The sequence below is a fragment of the Patiria miniata genome, unplaced genomic scaffold (assembly GCF_015706575.1).
Source record: "Patiria miniata isolate m_02_andy unplaced genomic scaffold, ASM1570657v1 HiC_scaffold_17, whole genome shotgun sequence".
NCBI lineage: Eukaryota > Metazoa > Echinodermata > Asteroidea > Valvatida > Asterinidae > Patiria > Patiria miniata.
In genome coordinates, this window is record NW_024037055.1 from 7317171 (window position 1) to 7342328 (window position 25158).

Genomic DNA, 25158 nt, shown 5'->3' on the forward strand with positions numbered 1-25158 from the left:
AGCCAAACTTTGTTCTCAAACCCTCGCCACATAGACCTTTTTGCCCATTGCGCCTTCGACTTTTTCGGTATTACAAATTTCACAGTAGTGGGACCTAAAGATCCCTGCGAAGCTTCAAATTACCGAAAGATATACATGTACATGTACATGATGAAATAACAAATAATGATCGTGACAAATTGTCTGAATGAAACGAAACTGGTTTCCCAGACTATCCAAATGAAAAAACGTCACAGATATCTTACATTTGCGATCGTAACGTACTTCAAGGTGGTAAACGGTCGACTAAGAAGCCAGTAATGCGTAAACGGTAGGCCTACCCCTTAGTTTTCAAAGCTAATTATGATCGACATCCTTTCGGCAGGTGCTCAGGGAACGGAAGGTATAATGGATAACTACCTGGACATGTCCGTAGACTTGGGCAAGGCCTACACCTGCTCCCGGCCTTTCCATGTCAACATCAATAATAAAGCGTCGGTGGAAATACTGGACATGGATCTCCAACCCTTTGCGGAGTACAGTAGCGGAGACTTCGGACCAAGTAAGCACAGGATTTGACTCGGATTTTTATATTTACTCAATAACAAACTACAGTTGAATACCTTTATAACAAGGTCCTTGGGACTTTAAGAATTACCTTGTTATAACAGGTACCTTTTATTAACATTAACGGAAAACAAAGAAAAACAAAGAAAAACAAGGACTTGGGACCTAAAATTGTGCTGGTTATAAGCAGGACCTTGTTTTAACAGTGCTCTTCTTATCAGGATTCCACTGTACTATTATCGTCCGACCTCATTGAATTGAAATCGAATCAAATCTACACTCCTGAACTTTCAGGATTAGCCTCTAAAAATGTACCATCCGTTTCATGCGAGAAATTACACCCCGGAGAAGTAGCCTTGGTCGTGGAGTAATCACCATCATTTTGTAGAGCAGATTACGGATCAAGATTCATCCATTTTTTTGCAGGAACACAAGTTCAAAGTCTTTAACAAACCCCCTTGAGTAGGGTCATAATCGGTCGGCATGGCGATATCTTGTATATGTATAGGCCTTTCTTTTGTTTGTAAACATTGGCGCCATTTTGTATGGGCTGCCGTAAGCGCATAAATTGAAGCCGTGGTTGGCAACATATTATTCCAAAGAGGTCCTCATAACGCCATCAACACATTGTAAAAAGGCATGTGTAGGAATTATTTTGTAGCTTTGTTGAAAATATATTATTTTCAAGTATCAATTAATATTTTGGTGATCTGTAATAACTCTTCTTCATTTTTGCAGTGTTGGACCTTCCATGGTTTTGCAGGCCGTGGTTGGCAAAAAATGCAGTTTGCCAACCAAGTGCAGAAAGATTTATATCTACTGCGCGCGTCAGCGACCTTCAATGCGTTTCCTGTCACTGCCGTATTTGTATGTTTTATCCCCAGGTGAAAACTGCGTGAGACCCCCACCGACTGGCAACAACGCTTTAGTCATCGCCCTCTCTAGCGTTGGTGGCGTCCTTCTCATCACCTTTGTGGTCGTGGTCATCGTCGCCCTTGTCTACCTGTCGCGCCGACGACGTTACCAAACTATTCAATAAAAGTCGAAACAAGACAAGCTCCTATAGAGTTGGCATGCAACCAACTTGACTTTTATTCCAAAAAAATATCGGTCGGAATTCACTTCCCCTTTGTAAAACCTTGTGAATATTATACACGAGAATAAAGATGTAAAAATGTAATAAGAAAACATTATCTGCACTGCAGCTTCAACAGAAGAATCCTGAGTTAACAAGCCAATTGCATAATTATGACGTTAAACCTTTTAGACAATACATGTACATTCATTTTGACATGATAAAAAGCATTTTTCTTCCTATGAACAATAGTACCCTCTGTTAATATTAAAAAAGGAAAAATACACATCACGGTTGCCTCTAAATCTAATTTTTTTTTTCTGAACATAATATTTGTGCATATTTGAATACATTGTACTGTCTCGGTTAAGCCATCCCTGGGTTCAAGTTTAGAGGTAGACGGGTTTATCAATGTCTTCGGGTTCGTTGCCGTCTGTCAGGTGGTATTTCTCATCAGCGATCTGCAGGAGTTTGGCTGTCTCCGCCTTGCCGGTCTCTTGTACCATCTTGCTAAAGATGCCATCTTCCTTCTGGAGCAGAACATAAGGCTCGTCAAACTCAATCAGCCGACCTGCGTCAAGCACCTGAAAAAAAAACCACAACTTTATCACTTCAGGAAGTAAAAGTCTTTTCACCACATTATTGTATTATTGTTTTAAGATTTGTTTCCCTCCTGATCAGAGGTCGATTATTAAATCTTACCATAACCTTAAATCTTACCATAACCTTAAATCTTACCATACCCTTAAATCTTACCATACCCTTAAATCTTACCATACCCTTAAATCTTACCATAACCTTAAATCTCACCATAACCTTAAATCTTACCGTACCCTTAAATCGTACCATACGTACGGTAAGATTTAAGGGTATGGTGAGATTTAAGGGTATGCATACCCTTATCTTTAATACCATAACCTTAAATCTCACCATAACCTTAAATCTTACCATAACCTTAAATCTTACCATAACTTTGTCGGAGTCCATGATTGTGTTGAGACGATGAGCTATGGTCAGGACTGTGCAGTGCTTGAACCGCTGTCTAATAGTCGCCTGAATCAAACGGTCAGTTCTGAAACAGCAGCAAAATAATGAAACTAAAACTTAAGCGGTACCGTACATATGCGTCAATACCAGAGGACTTAGCTCTTCGACTCTAAATTTATCTTACAGCAGGTGGAAAATGGAAACACAGTTATAAAATAGTCTTTCCTAAATTTTCTCAGGATTGGAGTAAAGCGAAAACGGGTTACTCACTGCGTATCTGATATGGTTTTCTGATATGATTGTCTGCACGAAAAATTAAAATGGTTGAAACAGGTGGATAAATACACTTGATTCAATTTGAACGGAGGTAGGTGTTGCCAGAGCATTCCTAAAGCATGACCACTCACCTGATGTCTACGTTGGCTGTGGCTTCATCCACTATGAGGATCTTGTTCTTGCGCAGGATAGCCCTAGCCAGGCACAGTAGCTGCCTCTGACCCACGCTGAAATTGGTGCCTCCCTCTGTCAAGAGTGCCTCCAACTTGTCCGGCAACTCCTCAATCGCTGGCTTCAACTCAACCTTGTGGTACACCAATAAAAAAAGGGCACACGTGGGAGCTAATGGGGAGGGCATTCGTGCATGATTCGGGACGGTGTATACGGGTATCTGATCCACTAGACTAGTAGTTGGTTCTTGATTCCTAAGATATCCCACCATCCAAAGATATTTGTTGCAAGATTTTTTTCACTGATTGTAATCCCCATTCCGTGATTAACCACCAACGATCAAAACCTCGGAAGTTAGGGATGTAGGTTCACAGTTTTGCCTATAAGTACCAATGTTTATTTGACTATCACTTACTCAAAAAAATAGATACCAAGCAAAAGCCTAACCAGTGCGGGGAGACGAAAATGGCACATCTGCGTTTTCAGAATTTTTTTCTCTCATAAATCTCAGAAACATTCATGTACCTAAACAAACAGAATATACAGTCGACTCTCGTTAGTACAAACTCTGTTAATAAAAAATTCTGGTTATAACAAACATAAAGCCTTGGTCCCGACTGTGCATTTATGTGCACAATAAATGGGACTGATGTTCCTCTTAATACAACATTCTGATATAACAAACGATTTGGCTAGGTCCGAACGAGTTTGTTATAACAAGACTCGACAGCAAAACACACCTCTTCAATAGCCCTCCATATATCAGAATCCGAGTGTGCACTGAAAGGATCCAGGTTCTTGCGAAGTGATCCGCTGAAGAGAACTGGGTCCTTCGAGCAAAGGAAACCAAGGAGATTTTTAAAATTGGTTCTACAATATCACAAACTATTTTCAAAAGCAGACACAGATAGACATGTCTTTGACATGAGTATATGAGAACTAATTACGTTGAATGTGATCCACAAAATGTAAAAAACACATGACGTGATTGAGATGATTCTTTTTCTTGTGTTAAAGAGAATGTACTTCATTGGCTTTTGCTGTAATTTTCAGAAATGAAATATTTGAGGGGTTAGTATAATAGATCAAATATTGTTACACTAATACGTTTGAAGTTTTATGTTCGAAAATGCTGGCAAACCAAGAAAAACAAAAACGTTCAAATAGTTTGGTTCCCTGACTCCACTTAAGATGTAATGGATCAATTTATAGATGCCGGAAATTGTAAGGTAAGGGAACCAGTCTAGCTGGCCTGCACCCGTTCATGAACATGTGACCAATAGCAAACAAAATTTGGACTGGAAAAAATGGTAAATTTGGAGCAGTAGTTGAAAAACAGTTAAGTTTTTCCAACGGTGGTCGGCCGACCACCGTTGGAAATTTATACAAAAATACCACTTTTCTTGAAAATGACTTCACACCAGGTGCCATAATTTTACAGGATGCTTTAGACTGTCATTTACCAACATCCTAGTAAGGTATTTCGTAACAAATTGGTAAGTTTGTTTTTCGATGTTTGCAAAGGCTGTATGTTCCCTTTAATGGGAGTATGTATTTTCTTTGTTTAAAGTCAGGTGACTGTTATTACCTGTGGGATGAATGAGACTTTCTTGCGGAGGTCGTGGAGTCCTATCAGGGCCGTGTTGATACCGTCTATCATGATGGTACCTGTGGGTTCGGCCAGTCTCATCAAGACTGTCATCAGTGAGCTCTTACCGGCCCCCGTCCTGCCCACGATGCCTACCTGAAAGCCACAATCATGATGTAAAAAGATCATTTTTACTCTCCATGAAAATGTTTACCCGATCTAGCTTCAGTACCAAGTGCTGTGGCCTCGTGGTTAAGGTCATTGGATTCGTGGTCTGCGGGTAATTCTGCAGGTTGTGGGTTCAAGTCCAGCCTGCGGTTATGGTGTGTGTGCCATTGAGCAAGGCACTTTGTGACTCATTGCTTCTCTCCACCCAGGAGTAAATGGGTACCTGTGAGGGCAGAGATGGTTATTGTGATTGAATTAGCTTGCTTGCCCCCAACAGGCTGCATCGAGCTGTATACTCCCCAGGGAGCTAAGATGGTATTTGGAATGTTTCATGGGCCCAATGAGCAGGGGTAATAATGATGTAGGGCCTTGAGCACCAGTCCTGGTGGATACGTGCACTAAATAAATACCCACTAATATTACCATACAAACGGCCTGATGGGAGATCCCCAGTCTACCTAACAGACAATTAACTTAACCTCCTTTAAATCTCATGCTGTAACAGGTGCAATCCTCCTTGAACAAAAGTTGATTATTACTGAGCTCTTCAATCGCATTGGAGAGTATACATTTGGACTCTTCTTCAATTCCTTGGCTGAAACCTGCGGCTAAATTGCTGCAAAAAGTAACAACTTAACGAGTAAAGTGAAAATTTCATTGACATATATTTTACCTTTTCTTTTGGACTGATGGCACAGCTAATGTCTTGAAGTACCAGTGGCCCATCTTCGCTGTATCTCAGGGAGGCATCTTGGAGCGTAATGCCGCCCTCTTGGGGCCAGTCAGGAGGCGGCTTGTGATCGGTCTCCAACGGAGCCTCCGGTTTGATATCGATGTACTCGCAAACACGCTCCACTGATGTCATCTGAATGTACATACAATGGCAGAGTGTCACTGGTCATACAAACAACCTTCTGTACTGTTCACACCTGATGCGACGCCAAAATAGGAAGTTCTAAAGCTCAGATGTTGTTGAGTCTTGGATGCTGTGGAGACTGTTATTACATCAAATCATCAAATTAATTGTTGGTCACCAAATCCAGCTAGTAGCTAATCACCACGTCTCTAACATAGATAGCTGATCACCTTGATAGTTGACCCCAAACATCCGACTTTAATGATAACGGAGTCTTGTATAGCGCACGTATCTACCAACAAATAGGTACTCAAGGCGCTGGAAATTATGTCTATTATTAAAGAAAGGTAAATAAAGTATATGAGAAATATGAGACCCATTATGTAGCACCTTATAAGGGTTGACAAGGTGCTGCGGCGCATATTGCAGCCACTGCCAGAAACACCGGGGCAAACCCCTTCTCTTAGCGATAAGTGTTACTGGGCTCTTTAACATGCATTACACAACACACGGGACCTACGGCTTAACGTCCCATCCCAGGATGAAGCAATAATGGTAAAGTGCCTGGCTCAAGAGCACAAGCACCATGTTCCCACGGTCAGGATTCGAACTCGTGTACCACCGCACACAGATCAAACACTGTACCATTGGACCACAGCACATAGCCATTGGACCACAGCACATAACCATTGGACCACACCACCCCAACTTTAAGTCGTGTCCAAATGCACGAGACACCAATTGTTACTAAAGCTTTGTGGTTTTGGCAAGGATACACAGTGAAGAAAAAGCCAAAGCCACGACAATGCCGTTGGCCGGAGGGATTTAACTGTCAAGAACTCACCTGGTTTTCTAACTCTGCGCTCTGTCGAACCGCCCACTGGAACGTCCCCATGAGAGTCATGGAATAGGTCAGGGAGAGACCGACAATCCCAGAGTTGAGATCAAGAACTACGGAGGGAAAAATCGAATATGCTCCTAGAACTTCTCCAATAAAATTGAATTGCACTCGCATTTGGTTACTTCCCCCACACCGACTCTCTACACTCTTGGGCGAATACCTCCAAAAAATTGGTCAATTATTACCCGAATCAACCACAATTGAAGAGGTGTAATTACATGCTAATGTTGGGCACATAACATTACCAAAGTGTATTTTTTTAAACTAGTTTTGTACTCATAGTATGAAATGGTTTAACGATAAGGCCAGTTCATCCATAAAACTTAGCTGTTGTGAACTCTTGTTTAGGCCTACTAATCAGAGTTTAAACCAGTCAATATAAGGCCCCAAAAAAAAGGCTACGGTTTCTGGTATGCGCGCGCGTTGCCCTAGCCATGCGCGTCGGCAAAATGAAAAAGTTTTTTTTTTAAATAAAAGATGATGTCTCAAAACCGCCAAACTCACTGGTTTGACTGGAATCCTGCTGCTGCACAATTTTAACGTGTTTTTAGATGGGGTTATGATCGAGAATAAGCTTTACTTGGCCTCTCTGGACTCCCAAAAATTGGCACTAAGTTTAGTCGGGCACCATTTGCAGTCATCAGCCGACATTTGAAGCAAAAAACAGGTAAAAAAAAATGGGCAAGCTCCATACCAGAAACCGGAGACTTTTTTGGGGGGGCCTAAGCATGAAATAGGCCCCCATATAGTGCACAGGTGAAATGACTGACTTACGATCTGCGGCCAAGATGCAGGCGAAACTGACTCCGGCGATAAATAACACACTGAAGAAATCCATCTGCACACCGAACCACCGAGACGTGGCCTGGAAGCAGAACCAGGCCCTGGTGTGGCCGTCCAGGTACCCTTCAAAGTCCGCCGTGAATCGCTGCTGAACCTTGAAGGCCCGGACCGTACTCAGACCAGTCAGGGTGGCCGACAGGTGGGAGAAGATGGGACTGCGAGCTGAAAACAGGTGCACACCAGGTCACATAACAACAAGCTTTGTAAATAAACTATGCGTGACCAGTAACGCATTCTGGAGTAGATCCAGGGGCAAAACAAGTGAACCCCATTTTATTTTAAAGGGGGGGGGGATTGTTTGAGGGAAAAGGTATATTAATATCAGCAGCGGTTGTGAGGTGCTGGCGCTTTCATTTCCTTAAACTAAAGTAACCAAAAATGTCCCCAGGAAGAAGTAAATGCCCCCATTCCTTCCCCCTATATATTTATTTAATTAATTCTCATTTTAACTGGGTAGCCCATTCAGCGGAATCCACTGGACTCCCATGGGGCCCAGTAAAGAGAATACAATGTGAAGAAATTACAGTTTTTAGATGTTGGAGCAAAACCCCAGAAAAATATTCTGAGGAAAACCCACGGAATCAGGTAGGGACTGAAAAACCAATCCACATATTGGCCCAGGCGGGAATCGAACCCCGTGGAAGGCGAGGAAAGTACCGCTACACCAACCTGACTCCCCTACTTGACCGCTACTGAAAGTGACAAAAGTATTCTTTGTTTCATTGTACATACATGTGACCTTGTGATTATAAATTTAAACGTTCAAGATCGGCCCACCTATTCCTTCTAATCTTTTAACGTCTCGCGAGGAGGCCAGGTAGTACTTCCTCGTGAAGTAAAAGACGATTACAATCGGCAGTATGAAGGTGAGGCAAAATGGATTGAAGATGGAGACCAGGACGACAATGGCGGTGGTAATTAAAGAAATCTGGAGAAGAAAATTAAACGACGACATCAATTAAAATAAAAACACGAATGAAGGCACTGATGATCGAGTCTTTTGATTTTGATTTTCTAGATTCTGACATGATCAATATGTTAGAAATAGAATTTGATGGGAATGGTTTTTAGAAGGCGACTCGACTGTTTTTAATATTCACTTGTTTGTGTACTGTGTACTTTACCTGAAGGAAGTCGGTGAATGTGGCTGGCAAAATCTCATCCATGTAGCCGATATCTTTAGCAAAGCGATTCAGAATCCGACCTGGAACCAGAATACACATGTTCATCCATCAGGTCCTTGTATTTCTGGAAGGTGTTCACATTTTGCCACCTTGTAGGTGTTTTTGCATTATCAAAGATCTCCCAAGAAATCCAACCCCCCCCCCAAAAAAAACCCAGGTGAAAACAAGCCCCTATCCTAGCCTCTATAATAAGGCCACCAATTACACCTGACAAACTTGGTAATTGATTGACTATGTCTCACCCACAGGATTCGTATCAAAGAACTGCATGGGCGCTCTGATGATGGAACCAAACATCTGGTTGTGAAGGGCCTTTGAGGCGGTAACAAACATGTAGAAGAACAGAAAGGCCCGCAGAAACATGGCGGCGGTGGTAGCTCCTAACAAGATGGCATATATCCTGATGTAGTATGACCGGTTCGCGTACTCCGTACCGTCCTGATAATCCTGCACGGTCGACAAAAATGAAAGACGAAAGCTAGGCCAAGGGTGTCTAGACGTTTTGTTGGTACTTGTGGGATGAGAGTCACGTCTTCCGGATGGCCAGATTTCAATTTCAAGCCCTCTTTACCTCTACTTCCTCTTAGAGCAACCTTTCTCTTGTAAGTCTCGCAGGTGTATTTTAACATCTAGCTAACAGAAACCATTGAACTCTCAAGGGATCGTTTAATAGGATTTAACCAGATGCTTGCTAGCTTTCAAAAGTCCTGCCGTTTCAGTGCACATGCAGATATTTTAAAAACAAGTTTTTAAAAATTAGTCCCGAAAAGCGGTAACATCTTGTAATATATGCTGTGATAGCTGAACTAAGCTACACATGAATCGTGTATCTTCTGATGAACGACAAAATGCTACTGCACATGCCTTGGAATGTCATACCTTTCCTGACACAGACCCTAAACGTCAACCAACCTGACTCGTAATGTTCCTGTCTACTAGATCCTTCTCTTCTTCGTTGGCCCATGTCGCTAGCCAGACATCCGTGCAAGAAAACAATGCCTTAAACCGAAAGCAGAGAAACGGAAACTGTAGATTAGTTCAGCCAAATCTATTGAATGCCAAGTTAGATTTTTTAAGTTTTTCAAACATTAATGGTAACCCTATTGCCAAGAAACGATATACCAAAGTAAGACAAGGGACCACTTCCAAGCTCATTTTTTTTATTTTAAAGTGACTTCTATTTACATTCAGAGTCATCAAATGACCAAAATCTCATGATGTATATTTAAAAAAATTGTTGCCTGCTGTGGTGTGGGCTATGACGTTTTGAAAAAACAGCACCCCCCCCCCCCAGGTGCTCAAAACGTAATATCCCACATCACAGCAGTCAACAATTGTTTTGTTATACCTCTGTCTTGACTTCTTTGGATTTGGATGTAAAAATCACGAAAAAACAAACAGCAGTAAACACAACAATCATGACAACGAACCTCAACTCACGTCGCGTGCTCAAAACAGCTGATTGTCTGCTAGTTCGCTGCTCCCACTCATGTGAGAAAACATGGTGAGAATAGCGCGGGTACCAACGATACAAGCGTTTCACACCGTACGTACATGTACAAAGTCATAGCACACTCCCTGTGGGATATCACGTACGTGATATCCCACAGGGAGTGTGCCATGACTTTTTATAAACTTAATACGTGATCGGTCTAGGCCAATGGAAATACAGTATCCAAGACAGAGGTGTAACAAGTATTGACGTTAGAGAATATGAGAATATAGGGCAGGCTGTTCTCGTAAGTGCTGACGATTTGAATCTACCTGTGCACTGATGACGACAATGGCCCAGAAGATCAGAAAGAGGACCCCAGCTGCCGCTCTGAAGTAGCGGATGTACACCGTCCACTCCACGATACCGACTGCCATCTCCTCCGGGACGATATCCACAGGTGTCTCCACCTAGACAATCAGATAATTGATTGTTACACATGTATACAATGTATACAATGTATACAAATCACATATGTACAATATATACAATCAACTGAAATAAATTCCAGTTATGGTGGTTTCCTACAGGAATCCCCGCGAATCGTTTTGTGTGTATATAACAAAGAAACGCACCTCATCTCGGTCGGGGTAGAACGAGACATCTGAAGACATGGACACCTTGTCGTCAAGCGTCTCAGGATTAACATCCTGCTCATTGGCTCCATCGTAGTCACCATCTTTAGTCTTCTTCTTCAAGAGGGAAGCGAAGTCCACGCCGTGTTCCTGCAGCTCTTGGTAGGTCCCGTATCCAGCTTCCCGGCCCTTTAAGACAAGAGACAAAATACTAATTTGTCATCTTTCCTTAAAAAAAAAGGAGACTTTTATATAAATCCCTTTTCTATCCAGACTGTGGTTATCAATTTGCATTGAATAACTTCTTCAACAGATTAATTCTCAAACCAGATGTGAGAGTTTCTATTCAACACTGCATTTTGTTATTAATTTCACTCTATCTATCTGGTCAAGAGGATAATCTCAGATAACCTCAACCAGGATTCGAAATTAGCGGTAGCCCGCTAGCCAAATGCTAGTCAAAACAGCGGCAGGCTAGTCAAACTATTCCTTAAGTAGCCCGGCTGGATACGGCAAAGATGAACGTACGGGCAGAAATAAATCATTAAATTCAGAAAGAAAACCCCATGAATTCGTGTCTAATTTTATCAACTGTTTTAAAGGGTTAAATTATTAGTTCTGTTCGTCAAAAACACTGACAAAATTGCCTCAGAATTGAGCCTGAAAATACGCCATTTTGTATTTGAGATAAGAAAATACTTCAGGCTAGTGAAAATGCCCGCAGGCTAGTGAAAATGCCCGCAGGCTAGTTCAAGGGAATGTACATCATTGGCTTTTGCTGTAATTTTCAGAAATGAACTATTTGAGGGGTTAGTATAATAGATCAAATATTGTTGCACTGACATGTTTGACGTTTTGTGTTCGAAAATGCTGGAAAAACCAAGAAAAACAAAAATATTCAAGTAGTCTGGTTCCCTGACTCCACTAAGGATGAAATGGATCAAAAATACCGGAAAATTGTAAGGTAAGGGAACCAGTCTAGCTGGCCTGCACCCGTTCGTGAACATGGAACCAATAGTTAGCAAAACGAAAATTTTGACTAAAAAAAAATGGTAAATTTGGAGCAGTAATTGAAAAATAGTTAGGTTTTTCCAACGGTGGTCGGCCGATCAGCGTTGGAAATGTATACAAATATACCATTTTCTTGAAAATGGCTTCACACCAGGTGCCATAATTTTACAGGATGCTTTAGCATGTCATTTACCAACATCCTAGTAAGGTATTTCGTAACAACTTTGTAGTTTTATTTTTCGATGTTTGCAAATGTTGTATTTTCCCTTTAAGAGTTCGTTTCAGTAGCCCGGCTGGCTAGTGAACAAAAAAGTTAAGGTCGAACCCTGCCTCAGCTAACTTAACCTTAGTTTACATCAGGCAGTGGGTGAAAACGATTTTAGCCGTCTACATTTGAAGTAGGCCTACCTCTTTAAGGATGAGAATCTTGTCTGCCTTATCAAGGAATTGCAGCTGATGGGTGACAAGGATCACAGCTTTGTCCTTCATTTGATGCAGAATGCACCTTTAGAGAAAACAAGGATAAAACACGAGTATCTTCATGTCACAGCCTGAATACACTCTAAACCAAATTAACTTATATTGGAGGTTTGTGTTAGCACACCAAATTCTACTGCGACATTTAACCCTACAAGGGCCAGGTTGTTTTGACCATCTCTCAGCCGGGGGGCTGCCCCGACCCCCAAGATCTCAGCCATCGAGTGACGAAAAATTTTGAAACTTGGTACATTCATAGAACAACTCTTCATAAACATACCCAGGAAATTTCATGACTATAGGTCAAAGAGTTTTGGAATTATGGCTTATTAATTATTCATATGTACGAATGGTAATTGTGCTCTGTGTACACGACGTACATGGGAAATTTTTTGCTGCGCGGCAACCCATGGTCCGATTTTTATATTTTTGGTATCAGAAGATGCGCAAGGCTCGAGGCTGAAAAAAGTCATAACAGCTCGTGTCGCGAAAAAAATTTGTTTAAGGCTATCGCGGAAAAAGTTGGAGGGGATTCCGCCCCCCAAGCCCTTTTAGGGTTAAACACTGTTAGCTGAATATATTCAGTCACTAAGTTTGAAGCATCAGGGTCAATCTAGTTGTCTCAAAAGCCACATTCCGTAGGTTTTCCTTACTTTTCAAAGAGGTGTCTCCCAACTGCTGGATCCACTGCACTCAGAGGGTCATCGAGTAGGTACACATCAGCGTCACTGTACATAGCTCTAGCCAGGCTGACCCTTGCCCTCTGACCCCCACTAAGGGTCACGCCACGCTCACCTACCAGTGTCAGGTCACCATCAGGAAGCAGCTCGATATCCTGTAAATAGAAGTTCAAGTTTAGACAATTTGAGTTCACAAAGAAATGGCTTATTGGCCTCGGCTTCATATCTGTAGCTTTGGAGTTTTAAACCTGATGTGTCCAAACCAAATAGGAAGTTTTTAATCTTTGTCCTCGAATTACAGAATTGTATGTTTCCAAGCAGCCTGTTTAACCTGATATAGGTCAGAGTCTTTAAGTCAGGGCTCTCAAATGTTCTAAAACAGAGGCCCGAAACGAGGCTGGGCTTTCGAAAATCTGACAACTTGGGACAGGCAAGCATGACCAGCGAGTGAATAGAGTTTCTTTGAATGGTATCCTCCCACATTACTGACTTACTCTGGTTAGCGCGCACTGTTTGATGATTCGCTGGTACTTGGCCGGTTCGTATTCACTGCCAAAGAGGATGTTGTCCCTTAGCGAGCCAGACAGGATCCAGGGTTGCTGGGCCGTGTAGCCGACCTGACCACTCAAGATGTTGACTCCGGATACAGTAGGCAGCTCACCCAGCAGGGCCATCAGAAGCGAAGACTGTCAAGGAGAAAACATCAGACGGCTTGAGATGCCATCATGGTGAAGGCTTTGCCTGCTCCTTATTTTTGTAACATTGGTGTTTTACCTCCGGGGGACTCACACAAGGAGAGCAATGATACCTCTCAAATTGGTCTTTGTCTGACCGTATTCCACAAGAGAAATTGTATTAAAGCAGGCACGGTTCTAGAACCAACATTTCTTCTTTTGTTGATTTCTTCAAAGTGACAGCTTGCCAGAAAGAATAATTTCACAGGGAGTTTACTCCCCTTTACTATCTTTCAACCAAGTATGTTTTTTAACAATAATTATGTCAGTTACTTTTTGAATAGCTGCAAATGATGGACTATAGCTTCAGAGAAGAGGGATAAAAGGGAGAACAATGTCAGAACCCCACAAACCCCATCCGTCTTAGGACATGTGTATGGTAAGGGCGGCATACCTCGTGTGTAAATATTGGAAGTCAAACTTAATATACTAAAAAGAACGTCAAGTGTAATATGAACCTTTATCTCTAGGTGGGGAATTCCCCAGAAACGAACCGTTTTTGGTTAACTCACCTTACCACACCCAACGGGCCCAATAACTGCAAGCAGCTCCCCTGGTTCCACGCGGAAGCTGACGTCTTGGAGCACGGTGTTATTCACGTCCTATCGTTTAAGGAGAAAATGAAGACCAAAAACTTGCCGTATTTTGAATCAAATAAAAGCATTTGTGGACAAAATGTATGATCGCATAAAACTTCTTTTGTTCCAGTTAAAGAAAACCAGTGGTTAAATTGATTATTATGGGCAACTCTACCTTGTTCCAAGATCCGTACATGTTCTCTACGACAATTTTTGCCCCATCTTCCTCCTCAGTATCTGGCTCCTTCAGATCAAGATTGGGCTCGTTCGGTTCCTCCTCCTTCTTGCTTCCAGCTGGTCCTTCGTATCCGGCCAACTCACCATTGCCCGCAGACTCAATCAGACAATTCGTGCTCTTTGTTCTTGTTCTGTCTGGATGCTCCGAGATGTTCGACTCATCATTTTGGGGGATTCCGTCTGCTTTGATCTCGTCCAATAGAATAACAGGTTCTTCAAGAGCAACATCACCACTGGCGTTATTATCCCTCTCCTTGGTGTGTATCTGAAGCTCCTCCATCAGCAGAAATTTCTAGTAAGATGGAAAAAAGCTATAAGCTAGGCAGGGTACACGATTCCTTGCCTTAAACTTGCCAAAAAACATTCTATGACCCCCCCCCAACAAATTTTTTTCGTGACTTGGATGTTTTGAAGCTTCAAAGTGCGCGTCTTGGGGTTTTGATTGTCATTAACAGTCCAAACACCTCATAGTTTCACGCACGTCACCTGGAGTTTTTTCAGCTTGACCAATAACAATCTTGAACTTACTTTTAGAAACGTGAACCCAAGATGCAGTGGTTGAGATGTAATCGATTGCCAAAATCCTGTCGGGGGTTTTCACTCTCAGCTTTACGATCCTATGAATTTTACGATCCTATCTCAATTTTACGAAAATGAATTCTTGGAATTTGAGTCAAGTACCTTTGAAACCCTCAAACCGTCGTTAGAATTAGAAAAAAAGTAGAACAATTTTGAGACTTTTAGGAAGTTCATCTTAAATGATTGATACTGGGTACCCATACTTTAATCTTAATATCATGGAACAGAGGTTGTTACTCTCCATTCTGCGATCCTCACCTGAATCCTTCGAATGGAGACGAGTCCCTCCGACCCGTTCATGACCGCGTACGGGAAAAAGACGGACAGGCAAATCCTGGCGCTGTAGAACAGCGCCAGGATGGGGAAGACTTTGGAGGGCGTGACGGGATTGCCCAGGGAGGCGTAGACAACGAATGTGATGAATGTCGTCAACAGAGGGCCGCTGAACAAGAGGGCCAGAATTAGCCCGCGCAAATAGGCACTGTGTAATATCTTCCGTGCTTCCTTTCTACAGATAGGAAGAAAAACATCAGAAGTACTGGTATAATCTCTAGTATTTTATCTCATATGTGACTGGCTCCACAAAAAAGGGTATTAAGTCGCGCTGCGCATTATCGTGTTATGGCCCGCTTCATGTTGAGAGGGTGTAAATCTTGTCAAAATGTGATTTTCATGTTTTTGTCACAAATGACATTTCAAAGCCTGTTTTCTCAGTTATACAATTCGAACTCCAAGGAAGTAATTAATATGCAAATACGTCATATCTCCAGAACGGGAGGGGCTATGGAGCTCTATTATATACCAAATGAAAGCATACGTTGTGGGCTTTCCAACCAAGTATAACTCAATATGCACGGTAAGTCTTATTTGTTATTCTTCAAAATGCTCACTAAACTGGTTTATTGGCCAACCACCTGTTAGGGAAGTTGCAGGCCTACTGAGCAACTTACATGTACCAGTTTTAGAACACCACCTGATGTGACAAGAAATGCAAAACAGTGGAAGAGCTACCACGGCAGCCAGTGTCCATGCACTCACAGCTGTCAGCATGTCTCGTCAGCACATCAGCTTAATGACCAAACTCCCTACGAGCAAATCTTGGCTGAAGGAAGTCAACTTACCGCCGGCTTTCGGCGACGAGATTTCCAAAGGAATGCTCCCAGGCGTAGATCTTGATGACGCGTATGCCGGATATGACCTCGTTCATGATGCGGATCCTTGTATCCGACAGCAAGGCCGTTTTCGCTCTGAATACAAAAAGGAAAGCACACGGAAGACTTTACCACGAAGATCTAGGGACTTTCTTGAGGTTGTTTGAAGAGTCATTACTTAAGGAGTGACGAAAATTTTAAGAAACACTCCTCACCTCCAAGTTTGTAAAGTATTAGTGTTTATAACGAAACATCTCACATTGTATATTGTTCGTCTCAGAAAGTCTGCAGATATGCATACCACACAATTCCACACTTAGAAGACCTTGGTACCAAAATATACCCACAGCTGTACCCTGTGGTGTGGTAGTATATAGTACATATAGCTGTTGCACAATTTAACTGTGCTAGTAATATTGAGAATTCCCATGCCAACATTTACCATTGTTAAATCTGATAAACTGTGGCAGCACGGCAGTCTAAAACTGCCTCTAACTCTAAGTGATAGTTAAGATGCATAAAATAATCGGCCTCTCGGTTATCCGATCGATCAAGCATGAGTCAAAACAGACACCACCGTGAGGTATTCCTGAAAGCATCTAGGCTCACCTCAATTTGGAAAACAGTTTTCCCATGTAACCTTGGAGGGGTGCCGTGAATATCAGAACCGAGATCCCGGCGAGGCAAGACACGCCAATCTCCCTCCATGCTAGGGCTATCACAGCAATCAGCTGAAATGGAGCTATCCAGAGATAATGGAGGAACTGGAAGGCCTGTTAAATAAGAGAATAAGATGCATTTTTGGTTATTTTGTGGAGCCACTGTGTCATTCATCATTGTCCCAGCCACGTGGTAGCCATGCCCGAGATCACCTTTCACTAGATCCTAGTATGGATCATGGTACATCCACCAGAGGGGGTGTCACTTGGCTGGCCCTAGTGGAGGGGTTAAAATTGGCAGGAAGACCTAGTGTGCTTGTGCACATTTACATTGGCTTGTATATAACTGCACTTTTCACATAGGGATTGCCTGGATTATCCCTGCTGACCAAAATAGAACAGTCAAATGACATTAACAGGGCAAGTCTGTGGTTTTAGTGGCTGTTTGGGGTCTGAAGGATACCAGGGGTGAATGGTTTGGATTTGAGGGCCGGGTGGCTCAAATTACATACTGGTAGGAAAACATTCCAGCAGGCAACGGTCAGATATGTGTAGATTAAAGGGGCAGCTCCGAGAAAGGTTTTAAGCAACTCCTGACATGAAAATTGTAGAAAGGATAAAAGTTTAAACACGATATGGGATGGATGAGGGTAGAGTTGTAATTTAACAGAAAGTGAACGCTGGCCAAATACAATATTGAACTTGGTTACCAACCAAAATCTAATACTGAATTCCTCACACTAATTGATGTATCGCCGTTTGCGAGTTAGCCACGCCCCTTAGACAACCCTATGGAATTGTGTACGTTAAGTTTTGTTTGTCTGAGATTTTGCGCATTCCGCGTCCTTTTGTATATCACGTGATTGGACAATATTTCACAAGCTGCGTTGACGCGATTCTACCGCAATAGGTTAATTCTCATCATTTTGGTTGAAAACTTAGTAGTTCTCGACAATAGTCAGCCGGTATATTCCAGGTAATTTCAGGCTTTTTTTTTTCAATTCAGAAAGTAAAAAGCAAAGGGTCAGAAAAAAATTGGAACCTCTTTGATCCATCAACAGAGTTTTACGGCAATATTTCGGTATCTATACTCTCTAAATTTCAAAGAGTGAAATTAGAAACTAGACGTTTTAGAGTGAAAATCACACTCGTTTTCGATTGACATAGCCTGAAAAATGAACCACTTCAGACGAAGCTCGAGTGAAACTTCGATCTTTACGATTGAAGAAATGTCACTCTAAAATGTCTAGTCCCTAGTTTCCGATTGTGGGAGTGAATCTTCACTTGAATGGAGTGAATTTTCACTTTTTAGAATTTAGAGAGTAGTGTCATGATTACGCACCTCTTCAACAACACACTTGCAACTCTTCAAAGTTCAATGACGCATGATCCAGACGCGCGTGTCAAACGCACACTGCACGCATGTCAGACATTAATCACTGTTGTGATTGGTCGAAGCATCATATTGGGCGGGGCTAAGTGGTTCATTCTGCTATTGGTCACTTGCAATCACTTGTATATAAGATTTGAGGCTTTGCATGGTGGAGTATCGGTATCGTTTCGGTTTGCGGTAACACCATGTGGTAACTACTGCTTAGAAGATATTTAGTTCTGAAAAGAACTTGTCCTGCTTATTATCAACTTTCGCTAAGTAGTTTTGTTCTGATAAGAACAGTCCAGCTTTAAGTTCTACAAGAACTTGTCGTTGGTCTCAACGTTTCGACTAGCCTGCTCTAGTCATCGTCAGGGACTGTTCTTATCAGAACAAAAGTACTTAGCGAGAGTTGATAATAAGCCGGACAAGTTCTTTTCAGAACTAAATATCTTCTTAGCAGTAGTTATTACCACATTGTGTTACCGCAAACCAAATCACTTGTATGTTCTGAAGTATTCTTGGTACCTACCAAATCGAATCTGTTGACGTCATTGGAGAGGATGTTAACCAGCTGACCGATCGTCGTTTCCCCTAAAGCTAGGTTGCTGAGTCTCAACGACTGTAAGATTGCAAATATAGATTAGAGACTTCTAGCATTTATAACATCATATTATGAGGAAATAATAAGATTTGCAAATTGTGTAAATATCCCCTTACCAACTGTGCTTAAATTACCCGTGCTAAGATTACCTCATGCTTAAATACTCACCATTGGAATAAAAATGTACGGAGTTTGCTACATATTGACGCAAGTCATCTTTTGTTGTTGGAATTGTGTTGTAATGACAACATGATGAGGGTGGGTATGGATAATTTCATCTTGGTTAGGCCTATACTTTATAAAGTACGGTATAGACGCTGACGTTTTCACCTTGCGGGAATTATACTGGGTTAGATTTGCTCCAATTACCTGGAATGTCTTTTAAGAATTCTTTAATCACCTTTCTGAAGATGAGACCCGAGCAGGCCGTCCTGAGCCTCATTCCCGTGATGTTGAAGCCGAAGAAGCAGGCATGGTGGGTGATGAGCATGAACAGAGCCGTCAATGATAAGCCAACAGCTTGCAAGTAGGCTTCCGTGGTCGACACGGTGTCCGTGGAGAAATACAGAACCAGACGGGTCAGCATCACTGGCTGGGCCATCTTCAAGATGACCTCCTGTTGTCCACATCCAAATAGAGATGAAAAGAGAGAGACGGCTATTTGACTATACGATATACACTGATCGAATATCAATGAGTTGTTTTAGTATTCGACTTGCAGTTTAGCAATTGTCCAAAGAGAACTGTATTAAACAATTTAAAACAATAGGCCTTCTTCTGGTGAAAAGTTGTTGGTGTTGATTCTTTTTGAGAAAATTGTCGGCGATTATCCGTCTTGGCCACCAGAGATCCTCTGATCAGCAGCAATCCCTGCTTGTAGTAAACAAAATCATAATTTGCTGGACCTCCACCACTGCGCCACCAAAGTATATAAACTGTGACGGAAAGAATGTTGCAACCTGACGACACTTCAGCAGTTGTGCACAACGTGTAAGGAGAGTCAAGAAAATTTTCGAAGTATTTCCTAACAAAATTGGAAATGTTTCTCAGTCCCAGATTCATGTGTTATCCTCATTTTTGCAATGACTGACCTTCATTGAGATGATATATGCAGAAAAAAGCAGCGTCAGGTTGCAACATTCTTTCCACTGCAACCCGTCATTTCCAATTTTGGTGTGGAAGTTATGTACCATTAGCTCCGTTTTGCTTATATGTGTTAAAAACTTGTGTAATTCCACTATCCAGTACAGGTACGGTCACTAAAACTCTAAGAAACATTTTTACCGCTTCAATTATCCTATCCCTGAAAATGTCTACCGCCATCTGTAGTATGAAAGGCAGTAAAATAAATCACACTTCAGGTGTTCTTTCGTTACCTCAATGAATGCAGGGAAGCCTTGTTTCATGTAATACCATCCAAACGCTCTAACCAACGCCCATCGAAGAGACGGAGGCCTTCCTGTGACTTTACTTTTATCAATTTCTTTATTCCACTCCCTGCATGGAGCAATGAAATGCAATCGATCAATTCAATTCAATATTTTATTTCATCACAAAGAAAAAAAAATGATGTGCACATGAAAAAAACAAAACAGTACAGTGGAATTCGGGGACAAGAATTAGGAGCTTTTACTGCGGTGGTATCATGCTCACGCTGCACGCGTTCCGTTCTCGCATTTTTGTATTCCTATTGGTCGAACTGGAGCCCGGAGTACGTGTGTACCACTGGACCCGACTCATGTGAGCGTTGCGCCACCGAAGAAAATGGCTGCGCACTGCCGGATTTGTCTGTACATTGATGTGGATGCTTTAAAGCTATAGTTCATCATTTGCAGCTATTGAAAAAAGTAACTGCCGTAATTATTGTGGAAAAACATACTTGGTTGAAAGATAGTAAGGGGACTAAACTCCCTGTGAAATTATTTTTTCTGGCATGCTGTCATTTTGAAGAAATCAACGAAAAAAGGCCTTAATTAAGACGCACCGTTTGAAATTTCGGTTAGTAGTTCTGTTTTTTTATTCAGCGAATTAAGCGCGCGCTGGCGTTCGCATGACGCACATGCGCGCACAGTTGCTATATTTCGTCGGATCGGTGCGTGACATCGCGTAGCTGCAATCGGTTTTAAGTGAGAACGTGTCTCGGACGCTGAATTCAGGCCCAATTCAAAACATGATTCAGCAACTCTTGATTTGAAATCGAGATCTTAGAATGTTGTTTTTCTCAAAATGCAGCTGAAGCTGAGCAGAAACTTCATCAGGTTAGTTGTTCAGCATCCTTCTTTAGATTGTGAAAACTTTTGTTGCTTCAAACGAACAAAATGCACAAATTACAAATGATGGACTAAACCTTTAAGTATATGCCTACGAGAATACAAACACGTTTTTCAGACTTTACCTCTCGAGTTTTCCAACCACAACATCAGCGGAGTCATCAGGCAGAACGTCGTACAAGTCTGTTTCAACGAGAGGTCTCTTGTAGCCCCGACGGAAGAAGTCAAACATCCAGCTGCGAAAGGGATAACGTCTTAATTGTATGTCAACAAGAACAAATGAGAAAATGTAGATCACAACTTGGGGAGGAATAAACTAGTGACATTCAAGTCAAGTTATTGTGTTTGCACACTTTGTAAGTTAAAGGGAATATACATCTTTTGCTTTTGCTGTAATTTTCAGACACGGATGGAATTGGGGGGTTGGAAATATATAGCAAATATAGTTACACTGACTTTTTTTAGGTTTTGGGTTCAAAAATGCTATAAAAACCAAGAAAAACAATAATTTTCCTGTAGTCTGGTTCCCTGACTCCATTTAAGAAAAAACAGAGCAGTTTACATATATATTGGGGAATTGTAAGGTCAGGGAACCAGTCTAGCTGGCTTGTACCCGTTCATAGGTGTGTAATCGATTGCAAACAAGTGCGATGGTCAACTGGGGCCAGTATTTTAAAAAAAAAAAAAGTTTTTTCCAACGCTGATCGGCCGATCAGCGTTGGAAATTGATACAAAAATACCACTTTTTTTGAAAATGACAGTATACCAGGTGCCTTGATTTTACAAGATGCTTTACATTGTCATTCACTAACAGTCCAGCAAGGTATTTCAAAATGATTTGGTAGTTTTATTTTTTGATGTTTGCAAATGTTGTATTTTCCCTTTAAGGGATGCATAAATGTACGGAACAAGTCTAAAGAATGACAAAATGTACTACGTAACTTCAAGTCTGTAAGTGATTCAGAGTTGGTTTATTTCCAGGTAAAATGACCAAATTGAGTTTTTTTAATTCAATGAATTGCAAATCAAATTAACAGTATATCAAGATGGAAAAGCGGCTCCTCACAAATTTTTCTTACAATACAGATTAAATGTTAGTTATGGATAAAGAAATAGTTGTTTAGAAGTTTGTACCTATATGCTGCTAATAATGTTAAATTTTATTCTGCAAAAAAAACTGAAAATTTGTATTTTCGGGGGGAAATAATGGGACTGGCAGAGGTTGAAACAAATTGGTTTTAAAAAGCAAAATTTAACACTCAGATTCACTAAATAACTACTTTTGAAGGAAATCTTCATTTCTTACTCAACATATATTATCCAGAAACCATTAACCTTTACCTCACACTGTGACTTTGACCTTTTGACCCCCAAACCAACCCGACTTACCTGTTCCCAAGGGCAACCCCCTACTGAAGCTAGAAATCCAAATCTCATTTCTAACTCGACTCATCATCCAGAAACATCAACCTTTAACTCACCACTGTGACCTTGACCTAAAAACTTTAGACCCCCAAATCAATCCCAACTTGCCTTTACTCAAGGGCAACCCCCTACTAAAGTTAGACCCCAAATCTCAATTCTAACTCAAGTTATCATCGGGAACCATTAGCCTGTAACTCACCACAGTGTCCTTGACCTTTGACCTTTTGACCCCCCCCCAACCAATCCCAACTTGCCCGTTCACAAGGGCAACCCCCTACTGAAGTTAAAAACCCATACCTCATTTCTAACTCAACTTATCAACTGGAAACTATTAACCTTTAACTCACCACTGTGACCTTGACCTTTGACCTTTTGACCCCCAAACTAATCCCATCAAATTGTCCTTGTTCTATGTCTGTACCCAAGGGCAATTTAACCCCCTTTTGACGTTAGAAACCCAAATTTCATTTCTAACTCAAATTATCATCCGGAAACTCACCACTGTGACCTTTTGAACCCAAAACCAATCCCAACTTACCTGTAACCCAAGGTAAACCCCCTTCTTAAGTTAGAAACCCAAATCACATTTTAACTGTGTTATCAGCCAGAAGTTGGCTTGGCATTTTTAGGAGAATACAATTACGTGGTCTTTAAAGGGAATATACATCATTGGCTTTTGCTGTAATTTTCAGAAATGAACTATTTGAGGGGTTAGTATAACGATCAAATATTGTTACACTCACAAGTTTTGTGTTCGAAAATGCTGGAAAAACCAAGAAAAACAAAACTGTTCAAGTAGTCTGGTTCCCTGACTCCAATAAATATAAAATGAATCAATTTACAGATGCCGGAAAATTGTAAGGTAAGGGTACCAGTCTAGCTGGCCTGCACCTGTTCATGAACATGTAACCAAAAGCAAACAAATTTGAACTGAATTAATGGTAAATTTGGAGCAGTAGTTGAACAATAGTTTGGTTTTTCAACGGTGGTCGGCCGACCACCGCTGGAAATTTTTACAAAAATACCATTTTCTTGAAAATGACTTCACACCTGGTGCCATAATTTTACAGGATGCTTTAGACTGTCATTTACCAACATCCTATTAAGGTATTTCGCAAAAAAATGGTAGTTTTATTTTTCGATGTTTGCAAATGTTGTATATTCCCTTTAATTATACCATGCGCGTGCAGGCATAAATTTTGTATCAGACTGCGACCTTGAGTGTTAAAAAACATGCAAAACGAAATCAGGCTAACTAACTTTACCCACTCTTCATGGCCAGCAAAATGCTCCAAAATTTTCATTGGGCAAAGACAAGGTTCTCATCAATTAAGTTTAACAAAAAGTTTGAAAACTCACTCAACTTTTAAAGGGATTTTTCTGCGATATTTTGCACAGCTAGAGTAGATATTAAACTAGCCCCATAAATGTGGCCTATTTACTGGACTGCCTCCGTAAACATAGGCCACACATCCACATGTACAAAAATCGTGTCGACTTTGCAAAATTTTGAATTTCACATTTAGGCTTAGTTTGTAGGATTTTTTTGCTTTAGAAGCATACCCACCCTCTTTATAGGCTAGTCAGAAAGTGCTGCCTTTTTCAGATGTCTAATTTTTGTGAAATTTCATGTTGAAATTTTGATACGCAAACATGTAAAAATGAATCTGGAAATTTCACGAAAAATAAACATCTGAAAAAGGCAGCACTTTCTGATTAGCCTATAAAGAGGGTGAGTATGCTTCTAAAGCAAAAAAATCCTACAAACTAAGCCTAAATGTGAAAATCAAAATTTGGCAAAGTCGACACGATTTTTGTACATGTGGATGTGTGGCCTATGTTTACGGAGGCAGTCCAGTAAATAGGCCACATTTATGGGGCTAATATTAAACCAACTGTTTGAAAAGATTAACCTCTTCAAGTCTTTATTCTAGAGATAGACATGCCAGATATAAGTTCTTTAAGTTTTACAGTTGATTATTGCATGATGGAGGAAAAATAGATATATTGCAGTACTGAAGGGTTGTTGGACATGTTTTCATAATAACGTTTTTGTGACTAGTCATACTTGTCCTAGTTTTCTGACTAATAGCCAATAATATGCCTGCCTAACGTATACAGCTGCAGCTTACATAAAGAATAATTTGGAGAAGAGACCAGCTGTCTTCATTGGATGTGGCGGTCGTCTGTCTACTGAGGGTGCTTTGGCGGCGGGTTCGCTAGTCTCAGTCTGCTTCGTATCTGCAACATGGTCAGGCAGACCTGATGTTTTGCACGACCCGTTGACTTCGTTGGCCGCCATGACGATGCATGACAGTGCAAATAAGTTAAGCTGTCTGGTGGTACCTATCTCGCAAAACTGTTACATGTATTCTGTGCAGTGAAAGGTCTTTTGTTGGCACAGCACGCATCACTGCACCAAGCAGGCCAGCCAGGTCACACCTGCACCACACACACACACTGAGTATTACAGCATCCGGTTCGTTAGTGTGACGTCACCTCCAGCACTTTCTGCACAATTGGAACCGGAAGTTAACGCAGCTCGAGCGTTTGCAGCCAATGGGCGCTAGTACTCAAGGGTGTGCGCGCGTGTATGACGTTTTTACTAATGAACCGGATAGAGCAACGAGCTTTGCGCATCTTTTGATACCAAAAACATAAAAATCGGACCACGGGTTGCCGCGTAGCGAAAATTTTTCCGGCGCTTCGCGCCGTGAAA

General features: G+C 41.4%; 1 protein-coding gene across 1 annotated transcript; it reads right to left on the minus strand.

The window, feature by feature from the left end:
• Positions 1 to 1723: 1723 nt before the first annotated feature.
• On the minus strand, positions 1724 to 24818 carry LOC119723690 (multidrug resistance-associated protein 4-like). The gene is made up of 27 exons (XM_038194482.1): positions 24572 to 24818; positions 21140 to 21250; positions 20121 to 20241; positions 19145 to 19360; positions 18673 to 18762; positions 16719 to 16882; positions 16080 to 16205; positions 15217 to 15466; positions 14318 to 14671; positions 14077 to 14166; positions 13325 to 13516; positions 12804 to 12985; positions 12082 to 12178; positions 10663 to 10851; positions 10360 to 10497; positions 9508 to 9594; positions 8838 to 9042; positions 8536 to 8615; positions 8189 to 8339; positions 7343 to 7573; positions 6512 to 6618; positions 5485 to 5676; positions 4644 to 4799; positions 3796 to 3885; positions 3016 to 3188; positions 2588 to 2693; positions 1724 to 2205 (listed from the first exon to the last, which is right to left on the minus strand). Exons 1-27 carry the CDS (start codon positions 24739 to 24741, stop codon positions 2011 to 2013), a joined length of 4263 nt encoding a protein of 1420 aa, XP_038050410.1. The 5' UTR covers positions 24742 to 24818; the 3' UTR covers positions 1724 to 2010.
• Positions 24819 to 25158: the final 340 nt, after the last annotated feature.